Here is an 11,493-nt window from a genome sequence, read left to right as displayed (position 1 = left end):
TCTAACCTTGCCTGGAGTAGGATGGGGGAGGTGGTCCGGACGCCTTCCAGAGGAGGTGGCCAGAGGCTGAGGCAGGAAGGATACATAGGAGGTGATCAGGCTGGAGGGTGTGGGAAGAGGGAAACATTCACTGCCCCCACCCTTGCTCCTTTGAGAGTCACCGTCCTTTAGAAAGGCTGGTAAGGGGAGGTTCTGTGGAGTTGCTCCTGACAGGTCTCCTAGGAATGGGAGATGCTATCCCTCCCAGCACCCATCCTGGTCCCCACCCCCTCTCACATGTCTGCACACGCTGTCAGATTTCACTGGAAGGTGGAGCAAGTCAAGGGAATTACAGTGTTTGTGTCTGTGTAGGGAGAGTATTTTTAAAGCTTGAGCTAAGTATGACTTTGTCCACAGTCTGCGGGAAGCATTTAAAACCCAAGCCTTTCCCGGGACCAGCTGGGAGTGCCCTGTGTTCAGACCGGCTTCCCTCTGGTCTCCTCTCCTCTGAGCAGCTCTCACCAGCCCCCATCCAGTGACTGGCCTCACCCAGGGCCTCGGCTCCCCTCGTGTAAGTCCCTGTGGGAAGAAGGCCCCTTAGCGGGACAGAGGGTTTAGGTCTTTGTTCCTCCAGTTCCCAGCTGCAGCAGGGCGGTGGGTCTGTCCAGGGACCTGCAAGTCTTTTGTCTGGGCTGGGGAAGGGGCCGGGGGAGGGCGGGGGGCAGGGGGGCAGGGAGGCTGAAGGGAGACAGGCCAAGCCTGCTGGGTGGCTGTGAGACAAAAATAAAAGAGACGAACTCATGGGAAGGTAGCACCTCATAAACTTTAAAACACCAAGGACATGTGTTTGCTTTCAACTGTGCCTCTCTGCCTGGTCCCTTGGGACTGGCTATCTTCAAGGAGGCGCTGGCTGTCTGGCTTTGCCATTTGGCATCTTCTTTAAATTTTGAATTTTCAGCCACTCACATCCCAATGTAAAATTAGCAGCTCTTTGACCAGGGGAGCCAGAGAGGGTGGGGCAAGGGCAACAGGGCGGGGAGAACGTGGGGCTGGTGACCAGGTTGCGTTGGTTGTTAGCATGTAAGAAGCCACTCCAAAGCAGAATGGCTTAGCACAACCACAGTTTTATTTGCTCATGATTCTGCAGTCGGGGCTGGGGTCAGCTGGCTGCATCTTCTGCTGGTTTTTGTCAGGGTCACTCCTGTGCGTTACGCTAGTGGGTCGGCTCAGGGTCTGAGATCTCTTGGGTGCCAGCTGGTTGAGCGTTTCTGTCTCCCGAGAGCCTGAGGTGAGCAGCTCTCACTAGCCCTACTCATGACCGGCCTCACCCCAGGTTCTCCACGTGGTCTTGCCAGACTCCTACATGGCAGCTTCCAATTGCAAAAGTGAAAGCCGCCAGGCCTTCTAAAGACTTAGGTGTGGAGCTGGCTCAGAGCCACGTCTATTATGTTGGATTGATTAAAGTAAATCACAGGCCTAGCCCAGACTCAAGAGGAAGGTTCTGCGCAGGGTGATAATGCTAGGAGGTGGGGGTCACTGAGAGCCACCAGGATAACAGGGTATCACACGGGTGGTGGAGAAGGCAGCTTATGTAAGAGATCGTATCTGTCAGCCACCTTCTCTGTGGGTCTCACAGTCGCCCCCTGCCCTCATATTCTTAACAAGTGTCCTATTAACATAGCACCTTCAAGTCATTTTAAAAAATATATATTTTTATTGATTTCAGCGTGGAAGGGAGAGGGAGAGAGAGATAGAAACATCAATGATGAGAGAGAATCATTGATCGGCTGCCTCCTGCATGCTCCCTACCGGGGATCAAGCCTGCAACCCTGGCATGTGCCCTTGACTGGAATCGAACCTGGGACCTTTCAGTCCGCAGGCCGATGCTCTATCCACTGAGCCAAACCGGCTAGGGCAAAATCTTTTTTAGGGGCTATTACATTTGGAGAAAGTGGCCAGGCTCCTCATTAGTTAGTGAATGAATGCCCCACTGCCACACAGACACTTGTCTCTGCCCCCCCAATCACGCTCTGGATGTCCTGGGCCCCTGCCCATCTAGCAAGGACATCAGGCAACAACCACAGGTTGAGCCAAAGAGGAGAGGTGGAACTTCAAACAGAGCGAGGCTGTCGAGGAGAGTGACAGGGAGAGTGGAAGGCTTTCCCTGCATCTAGACCACAGCAGGCCAGCCATTCCGTCTGGGGCTGCCAGGCCTGCGGAAGAGGGCCATGAGGGTATTTTCTAAGCACTGCGTCCTTACAAGTGTCGGGTCGGAAGGAAGCTATAATGGTGAGGCAATTGTGACATGTACTGGATGGAGGGTAGAAACTCTTTTCAGACACATTTCTAAGCATAACAACTTCGATGGAGTCACATGCTGAGAACTGGTGGCCACTGAAGAGACCCTGCCTGAGAATGCTTGTCAGTTTGACAAAAGAAAGAATTTTCAAAAAAAAAAATTTTGTATTATTTATTACTAGAGGCAGTGCATGAAATTCGTGCACTTGGGGGGGGGTCCCTCAGCCCAGTCTGCACCCTCTCCAATCTGGGACCCCTCGGGGGGATGTCCAACTGCTGGTTTAGGATCAGGTCTAAACCAGCAATCGGACATCCCCCTCACAATCTGGGACTGCTGGCTCCTAACCACTCACCTGCCTGCCTGCCAGATTGCCCCTAACTGCTTCTGCCTGCCAGCCTGATCACCCTCTAACCACTCCCCTGCCAGCCTGATTGACACCTAACTGCTCTCCTGCCAGCCTGATCGCCCCCAACTACCCTCCCCTGTTGGCCCGATCACCCCCAACTGCTCTCCCCTGTTGGCCTGATGGCCCCCAACTGCCTTCTCCTGCCAGCCTGGTCGCCCCCAACTGCCCTCCCCTGCCGGCCATCTTGTGACGACATGGGGGTGGCCATCTTGTAATGACGCGAGGGTGCAAGGGCCACCCAGGCTTTTATTAGTATAGATGTGGCACTTATATGCCAGGCACTCTTCTAAGTGTTTTATGTGCATTGACTTATATTCCCCACAACAACTCTGAGAGTAGCTGCTATCTCCATTTTACAGATGTGGAAACTGAGGCTCAGAGGGGTTGAGTGGCTTACCCAGGCCACGCAGCCATAAGCAGCATTCGGGGCTTTGAGCTCAGGCAGCCTCCCTTTGGAGCCTACGTCTTAACCACTAGTTCCGTTGCCGTAAGAAGCCATGTGTTGTGTGTGCCTTAACCTAATTAGGGAGCCTGGCTTTTTTCAGCCCAAAGTAGGGCTCTTTGTCAATTCTTTGCCTGAGCAGATGGGCCGATGCCACAAACCATCACTCCGCTTTGGAAAAACTGCTGCGTCTAAGAATCATCTATTTAGAAAATTGTTTCAGGGTTGACACTTCTGTCCTCAAACCAGTTTATTTTTCTCTGTTTTCCTGAATTGTGTATATAATAATTACATACACATGCTATATATATCCATGAGTATATATCAAGAAACAGAAATGTATGTTGGCATCTCTAACTCAGGATATTTTGACTAACGGGTGTGTAAAAGATAATATAAATAGCTTGTGGAATTAAATAGTAAACACAGGGACAATTTCCTGCCTAACTCAAGAAACACAACAATCCCCATAAATAAAACTACTGGCACTTAAATAAATAAGAGTAAACACAAGGCATAGGACTTAACTGGGTAGCTATTTGCTGTTGCCAGATGTTGAGCTATGGGCTGACATTAGCTATCGATGTGCAGGGCAATTATAATTGCAATAAGCCACCTGCAAACACGGGGCATTGGTAGATATTGAGCAGTAGTGGACATTGCCACAGCTGGACATTTTCCCTTTGTGGATATCGGCCATTGATGAGAGCTGTCATTGACGGACAGGAGGTATTCTTTTTTAAATTCTTTATTGTTGACACATTGCATATGTCTCCTTTTCCCCCCATTGACCTCTCCCTGCCCGCTCCCGCCCCCCTCCCCCCAATGAATATGAGGTATTGATAAACATTTGTTGTCAATGGACATTTGCTCCCTAGTAGACATTAGCCAACACATAACATTAAGCTTCGATGGGCAAAGTCCTATTAGCCTATGATGAAGTCTCTTGTCTGGTGGACATTAAGTATGAGCAGAGGGCAGACTTCTGGCAGTCTTGTTCAGAGAAACATTCTACGAGCTGGCTTAGAGACAAGTGGTGGGTGTCAGTTCCTATATCTCCATCTTCCCTCTCTCTGAAAGCCTGTTGACCATGGTAATTTGAGGAAAATCGGGAGGTGGTGTGGTAACACTCATGGAGGAAAACTCCTGGGTTTTAAAGATCTAATCGGCTCCCTGAGCTACAGAGCGATTGGGCTACACACAGAACCACAAGCTCTCATCTGCTGTTCTGCCCAACACTGTCTGGGTGATTGTCCCTTCTGTTTCTGGAAATGGTGTGATTTAAACACACCAGGGCTGGCTTCATGGGCAGTGGGACCTTAGAGGGGCCCTGCACTTGATTTAATGCTCAGCTCTTGCCATTTTGAAATTCTTAATAATTTTTGAACAAGAGGCCCCACATATTCATTTTATACTGGGTCCCACAAATGATGCAACCAGTTCTGAAACGGAGAGTCTCGGCCACCTGCCATGTGCATGCAGGCTGCGCCTCTCTGGGCCTCACTCTCCCCATCTGTGAAATGGGGCTAGGAGGGCAAGGACTTTGATCTTTGGCTTTTTATGCTCTAGGATCTAGAAATAATGATCTGATTAGAGATATGCAAAGCCGCATAACTTCCCCAATTTGTTTTCAACAGTAAAATAAATGGAATCCCAGTGTGCTTTGGTTCCACAGAGCATCTCTGTGCTCTCTGGGTACTGCTGGCCGGGCCACTGAGGTGGGACAGGCAAGCGCGAGGGATGCAGCATCTGACAGATGGAGCCAGGCCCAGGCTGGTTTCCTCATCTGTATGTTGACAATAACCCCGATGGCAGTTATCAGGAGGAGGAAATGATAGTATGTACACAAAGTTGGAGAAACGTGCGCTCAGTAAATGGCAGCTGTATTATTAATGGCACGCAAGGAAATGCTTGTCACCCAGCCTATACCATGATGGCAAATTGTATCTTAGTTGTTTTGCCATCTCTAAAACTCAGCTGACATGTGCGTTAAAGGCCCATTCCATGTTAGGCACACAGAGCAAAGATCCTGTGGATTATTGTTCTGCAATTCTAAATTTTAAGCTTCTATGAAATTGTCCAGTTCTGAGTCAGTTATCAAAATGTGAGTCTAAGACTACACGGTTCTGTAATCTAATTCATGACCCTGTGACTGAATGAGGGAGTCCCAGAACAAGCACTTAGGGAGTATCTGCTTTGTGCCACGCATCGAGCTCAGTTCTTTACAAATGTTACTCGATTTACTCTCCATACAATCCTGCGGAGGGAGACATTTTCATCCCCACTTTGGAGGCCCATCCAGGTAAAGTGACTTGGTCGAAGCCACACAACTGGTTTGGGATGGACCCAGGATCTTACCCTGTTCTGTGAACGCCAGTGGAATCTTTGCACTTATCTCTATAATTCTGTAAGATTTTAATGACCCCATTCTTTTCTTTGTAACTTTATTTTTAAAATCTTTATTGTTGACAGTATTACATATGTCCCCTTATTTCCCCCATTGACCCCTTCTAGCCCGCCCCAAACCCCACCCCAGGCCTTCACCACCCTATTGTCTGTGTCCATGGGTTATGCATATATGCATATTCTTTGGTTGATCACTTCCCACCCACCCACCCTCCCCTCTGAGATTCCATGCTTCCATGTCTCTGGATCCACTCCATTCATCAGTTTATTTTGTTCATTAGATTCCACATACGAGATAATGCGATACTTGTCTTTCTCTGACTGGTTCATTTCACTTAGCATAATACTCTCCAGGTCCCTCCATGCTGAATGACCCCATTCTTAACCCCAGGATTCCAGGAGGGCAGATACGGCAGGATGAAAGCAGTCTGGCTAGGGGAAGGTGAGGCAGGCCGCACAAACTGCACAGCCACTTTGGCCTTGCTCCCACGACCCCCACGGACCTGGGGTGTCTGGCCATGCAAAACCACAAGGTGGCGTTGTGGGCCGGGAGCCTCTGGAGGGGCCTCGGAGACGCCTGTAGGGCTTCTGCCCTCCCTGACAGGCCAGAGGCCAGGGCTGGGGGCACAGGATAATGACCCCACAGGAAGGAGGGCCCTGCACCATGTGGTGGCATCTGCACCCTCCCACTACAGCTCAGGGCGGAGATGACCTGCCTCAGAGCTCCTCTTCTCCTGCAGGAGCCCCAGCACCCCCACCCCCACCCCCTCTCCTGCCTTCAGCACCCCTTTGTCCCTATCTCTAAAACCCCTGTGTCCCACATCCCTCTCTCAAGTGCTCCTTCCTCAAGCAGGGCTTTGGGAGGGCCCAGACTCATTGGGTGAAAGTCCCAGAGATCTTTCCCGGACCCTGCATTTGAAATCTCTCTAATCCAGGGAATGCAGAAGGGGTGGAGAACCAATCGGAGGACTCTAAGGGCCGGGGTCTTACTCTCACAACACCCCCCCCCCCCCATGCCTCAGCCCTTTCATATTGACCATGGTGCCAGCCTTGGGTTCCTGTGGGGGGGGTGGGGGTGGGGGGGGTAGAAGGTTGAGTGACAAGATGGACAAGCTTCCCACCCATACCTATGACCTGCATGTTCTAGGTTCTGTGCCATTGCTCACCTATAACCCCTCCCAAGTGCCAGCCCCTTCTTTCCAGGCCCACTTGTCCTACTCAGCTGTGGATGGATGAGCCTCGTCCAGGAAGCCTTCCGGATCCATCCACAGGGCACACAGCTCCCTATGCTGTTTAGTTAGGTGTTCCCTGTGTCCTTTTACCCCCTCTATCCCAGGGAATCAGAGAATGTGAGACTCCTTAGGGCAGAGATGGAGTGACTGTGGTTGTTGGGGATGATGGTGATGGATATTCCTGCAGACCTTGGCCAATTAGAAGAATTTGCTGACAGTAGAGCCACTCAGATGAGCTGGAAATGAGCTCCCCTGTCACTGGAAGTGCACAGAGGAGTTAGCACAGCAGCGAAATGACAGGAAGGAACAAAGTACTGTTGGAGCTCAGAGGAGGGAGGCGGAGGGACCTCAGGGAAAACTTCTGAAGGAGGTGAGACAGGAACTGGGCCCATTAGCATGGGGAGGAGTTGAGAGGTAGGGAGGAGGGCAAGGGCAAGGTCCCAGAGTAACGTGTGAGTTCATGGGAGAGGGGAGACAAGGAAGGTGGACAGGGTGCAACCCACCCCCGAGTAACCCCCCCATGTCACCTCTCTCCCCTATTGGGCTTTTCGGGAAGAACACACTCCCCAGGGCAAGGCTGGTGCTGGTTCATCCTTGGGGCCCCAGGGCCGCCCGGGCAATATGAGCGGACAGTGATGGAAAGAGGGACTCTTTCTAACGTTTATTGAACCAAGGACTAGTTAGTTGTCGGGTGGGGCCGGTGGGGGACAGAGCTCTCACTGTCCTGCGGTGTCTTTGTGGGACCAGCCCCCTGTTGCCCACATGGCCAGCTGGCTTCCACCCCACACCTCCTTTCCCAACATACCCCCAGGACACACTCTTACGAAAGTGAACAAATGCAACTCTTTTTCTTTTACAAATGACACTTTGCATCCCCTGCCAGCAGGGGTGGGGGTGGGGGTGGGGAACGGGTTAAAGGTGACAGTCCATAAAAAAGGCAACAACAGTCTATAAAATGAGCCTAAGGAAAGAGCCAGGGCTGGGAGGCTGAGATGCCACCCTGGTGGGGGAACATAAAACTGGGTGGGGACTGCCTGCCTCCTTCTGCTGCACTCACAGTAGGAGAGGTGGGCTGTGGGCTCTGGGCCAGTGGGGGCTGAATCTGGGAGGCCGGTCCTGGCTTGTGGCAGGGCGGGGGAGGGGGGGGCACCAGGACTGCATCAACATCTTAGGGGGAGCATCCAGGAACAGGGCCTCAAGGATCAATGGGTACGTTTCCAGTCTTGATGCTGGGGGACCCCACCCGAGTGGGAAACTGGCAGGGCTGGGACTGGCATGCCTGACGCTTCCAGAAGCTCTGAGAGGTGAAGTGACAGCCCGGGCATCGCAGCTGGTCAGTGGGCCAGAGTCCTACCTCCCCGGGATGACAGGAAATGGGTGCCAATGGTAGGATGTGGGTCTCGGCAGCAAAGGGGAGCCCAGAAAGGGGAGAGGGAGGCCATGATGTAGAGAAGACAGCAAGGTGCAAAGGGGCCTGGCGGGGAGGCAGTCATGCCCCTGCCGCGGCAGTACCTCCGATTACCAATTTTCCTGTGAGCCTCAGTTCTCCCATCGGCCACGTGAGGAGGTGGGCACCCCCAGGCCTTTCTGTAACTAAAGTTCTACCCAGGGCTCCAGGGGAACAGAAAAGGATAAAGTGGGCCCCATGTGCCCGGAGCAAAAGAAACCCATGCCCCTGAGTGGCTGGACCATGGGCCCAAGGGGGCACTCAGCCATGGACCTGACCTCTGACCTTCCTCCTGTCATAGTCAGGTCGGCCCAGGCCTGAGGGAAGAAGGCACTTGGGGGTCGAGTGGGGAAGGACAGCAGCGGGCAGCTGTGTAGTTTGGCATCAAAGACCCCCTGCTTATGGTGTGGGGGCAATACAGACAAAGGGCAAGGCTTTCCTCCTGGGTGATGTCCCAGGTCCAAAGCCTCTTCTCAGTCCACAGCTGTCTTTCGATGCTGCTGCCATACAGGCTTGCAGAGTCCCCACTGGCATTGGCACATTAAAATATAAATTACCCAGGACCTGAGTCAGCCCGGGCAGCAGTCTGTCATGTGGCCCGGGGCCACACCATTTGTCACAAGATGCTGAGGCCCCTGGAAGCCCTGGAAGCCGGTTCCCCAGTGTCTATGCATTGCAGAGCCACCTTGGGGCTGGAGCCAGGCTGCCGGGGGTAGGCACCCTCCCGCACCAGGCGCCGGCACTTCATGCCCTGGCCCACACTGACGCTCTGCAGCGCTGGGAGGTGGAGGAGCAGCGTCTCAGGTGGGGGCACCAGGCTTGTGCCCGACAGGTCCAGCTCCTGCAGGGAGCCCAGGCCCGAGAATACCTCCGCTCCTGCCCACTTGAGCTTGGGGTTGCCTGACAGGTCTAGGACCTGCAGGCTGTGCAGCTCATGAAAACCATAGGGTGCCAGTTGGGGGAGACCCTGCAGGCTGCCCAGCGACAGGTGTGTCAGGCCAGCCAGTCCTGTGAAGGCACCTGGGCCGATGGCGGCCAGCGGGTTCCCATCCAGGCTCAGGTAGCGCAGGGGCAAGTCCCGGAGGTTGGGCACAGTGCGGAGCCGGTTCCAGGCCAGGTTCAGGCTCTGAATGGTGGGCGTGGGCAGGCTGGCCCCAGCGGGGTGGGGCACGAGGCGGTGGATGTGGTTGTGGGAGAGGTCCACGTGCAGCGCTCGGCCCTGGCCATGGGTGGTGAAGGCGGACACTGGGACCTCACGGAGCCGGTTGTAGCTGAGGTTCACCTCACTCAGGGGCGAGCTGGTGAAGCTGTCTGCAGGCAGGGCTGCCAGGCCATTATGGCTGAGGTCAAGCGACTCCAGATAGCGAAGGCGGGAGAAGGCGGTGGGAGAGATGCTGGTGAGCAGGTTATGGCTGAGATCCAGGCCGGCCAGGGTGGTATAGCCTGGCCCTGCCAACACCGACTCGTTCACAGTCTCCAGCCGGTTGGAGGACAGGTCCAGGTGGGCTGTGTCCAGAGGGATGGGCACAGGCACGATGTGGGGGCCAAGGCCACTGCAATCCACTCGTGTCAGGCTGAAGCTGTCAAAGAGGCCGAAGGTCTCCACCTCACACTGGCACCCGGGGAAGCATGGCCGGGTCGTCTGGACCCAGCTCACGGACAGCAACAGCAGCAGGGGCAGCAGCAGGGGCCACAGCATGGTCGCGCTAGAAAGAGAGCCATAGGTGAGGGTTGACTGCAGGCACCCCATATCAGATGGTACTAATCCCGCCCCATAAGACACCAGCCAATGTGTCTAGGCACAGCTGAAAGTTACCACCAGCACCCCACCCTCCCAGGATTCTTTCCCTGAATACTCCTCCTATAATTCCTTGTCCCTGTTCCTCTCAGGCCTCGCTCTCCCCATCTGTATGGTAAAGGGGGTTAGGCCAGACTCGTGGATTATTAAAATATATATTTTTTTATTGATTTCAGAGAGGAAGGGAGAGGGAGAGATAGAAACATCAATGATGAGAGAGAATCATTGATTGGCTGCCTGCTGCACGCCCCCCACTGTGGATGGAGCCTGAAACCTGGGCATGTGCCCTGACCGGGAATCAAACCCTGACCTCCTGGTTCCTAGGTCGACGCTCAACCACTGAACCACGCTGGCTGGACCAGATTGGTGGATTCTAAACTGCAAGCAGAACTCCTTTCTAAGCATTATCAGATGAAAGTGGGCCTGTTCTGGCTGAAGCGAGGGTTGGGGCCTAGAGCCCTCCATGCCTGCTCACCACCTCTGCCGTAGGAGGTTAAGGAACCCAGCTGGAAACCCACTGGACGAGATGGCTCTTTAGCTGGCCTCCAGAGCTCGGACGTTCTGGGGCCCTGGGCTGGTCTCAATCCAGGCCCTATAGGGAGGGGCTCACAGCTCAGGGGTTGGGGTCAGGGTATTCCATTCACCTGTGCTGAGCATGTGCCCGGTGCTGTGCCAGCTGCCACACAGACTGGCTTGACCCTCACAATCACAAAAATTGCCATCGCTTCCTGAAGAGGGAATTGAGACCTGGAGAGGTTCAGGAAGTCACGCATGGCCACCAGTAACTGGGAGGGGAGCTAGATGGCGCAGAGGAAGCATGGCTCACTGTCACGGTTTGGCAGTGGCTGAGCCATGCCCAGACCCACACACCAGCCTCCCAGATGGGAGCCTCTCCCTGCAGGGACTGGCCCCACCTCACCTCTTTTGTGGGTGACGATGGATGAGTCTACAGTCCTAAGCCCCCTCGCCTGGCCTGTCCTCCAGAGGCAGGAGCCTTCATTCTGTTATAGAGATAGTGAGGCAACAAGAGCAGAGCAAGGACACTGAGCCAGGTACAGGAGCTCACCAGGGCAGAAAGCCCGGATGCCTAGCAAGGGGCAAAACTAGAAAGATAAGAACCTCGTCCCCAGGGTAACCTTCCTCCCCCAGCACATCGCTGGTCCTGTGGTTTGGACCCCCTGAGCTTTCCTGCCTACGATAACATCTGGCCTCAGTTGTATTTCAGCTCCAGGCCCAGAAAAGCAGCAAAACCAGACAAGGGACACCGTGGCTGCCTCAGGACCAGCTGCAATGACCAGTGACCCCCTGCCTTGCCACCCACCAATCAGTGGAGACCATGACCCTGAAAGAGCATACCTGGAAAGCTGATGAATATTCTTTCGAGGCCTTCCCCTGAGACCTCCCCTAAGATTTCCACCTGCAAGAGAGGAACAAACACGTTCGGAATGAAGAACCCCGGGTATGCCACTGACCCCCAGGGGAGC

General features: G+C 53.9%; 1 protein-coding gene across 1 annotated transcript; it reads right to left on the bottom strand.

The window, feature by feature from the left end:
* Positions 1-8,827: 8,827 nt before the first annotated feature.
* Positions 8,828-9,910, bottom strand: TSKU (tsukushi, small leucine rich proteoglycan; the record flags this gene model as incomplete). The annotated part of the gene is made up of 1 exon (XM_081100175.1): positions 8,828-9,910. The coding sequence occupies one exon, from the start codon at positions 9,908-9,910 to the stop codon at positions 8,828-8,830; it is 1,083 nt and encodes a 360-aa protein (XP_080956301.1).
* Between the last annotated feature and the right edge of the window lie 1,583 nt (positions 9,911-11,493).

Source organism: Myotis nattereri, assembly GCF_964212035.1.
Source record: "Myotis nattereri genome assembly, chromosome: 9".
Classification (NCBI taxonomy): Eukaryota; Metazoa; Chordata; class Mammalia; order Chiroptera; family Vespertilionidae; genus Myotis; species Myotis nattereri.
This window is presented reverse-complemented; position numbering and strand designations above follow the sequence as displayed.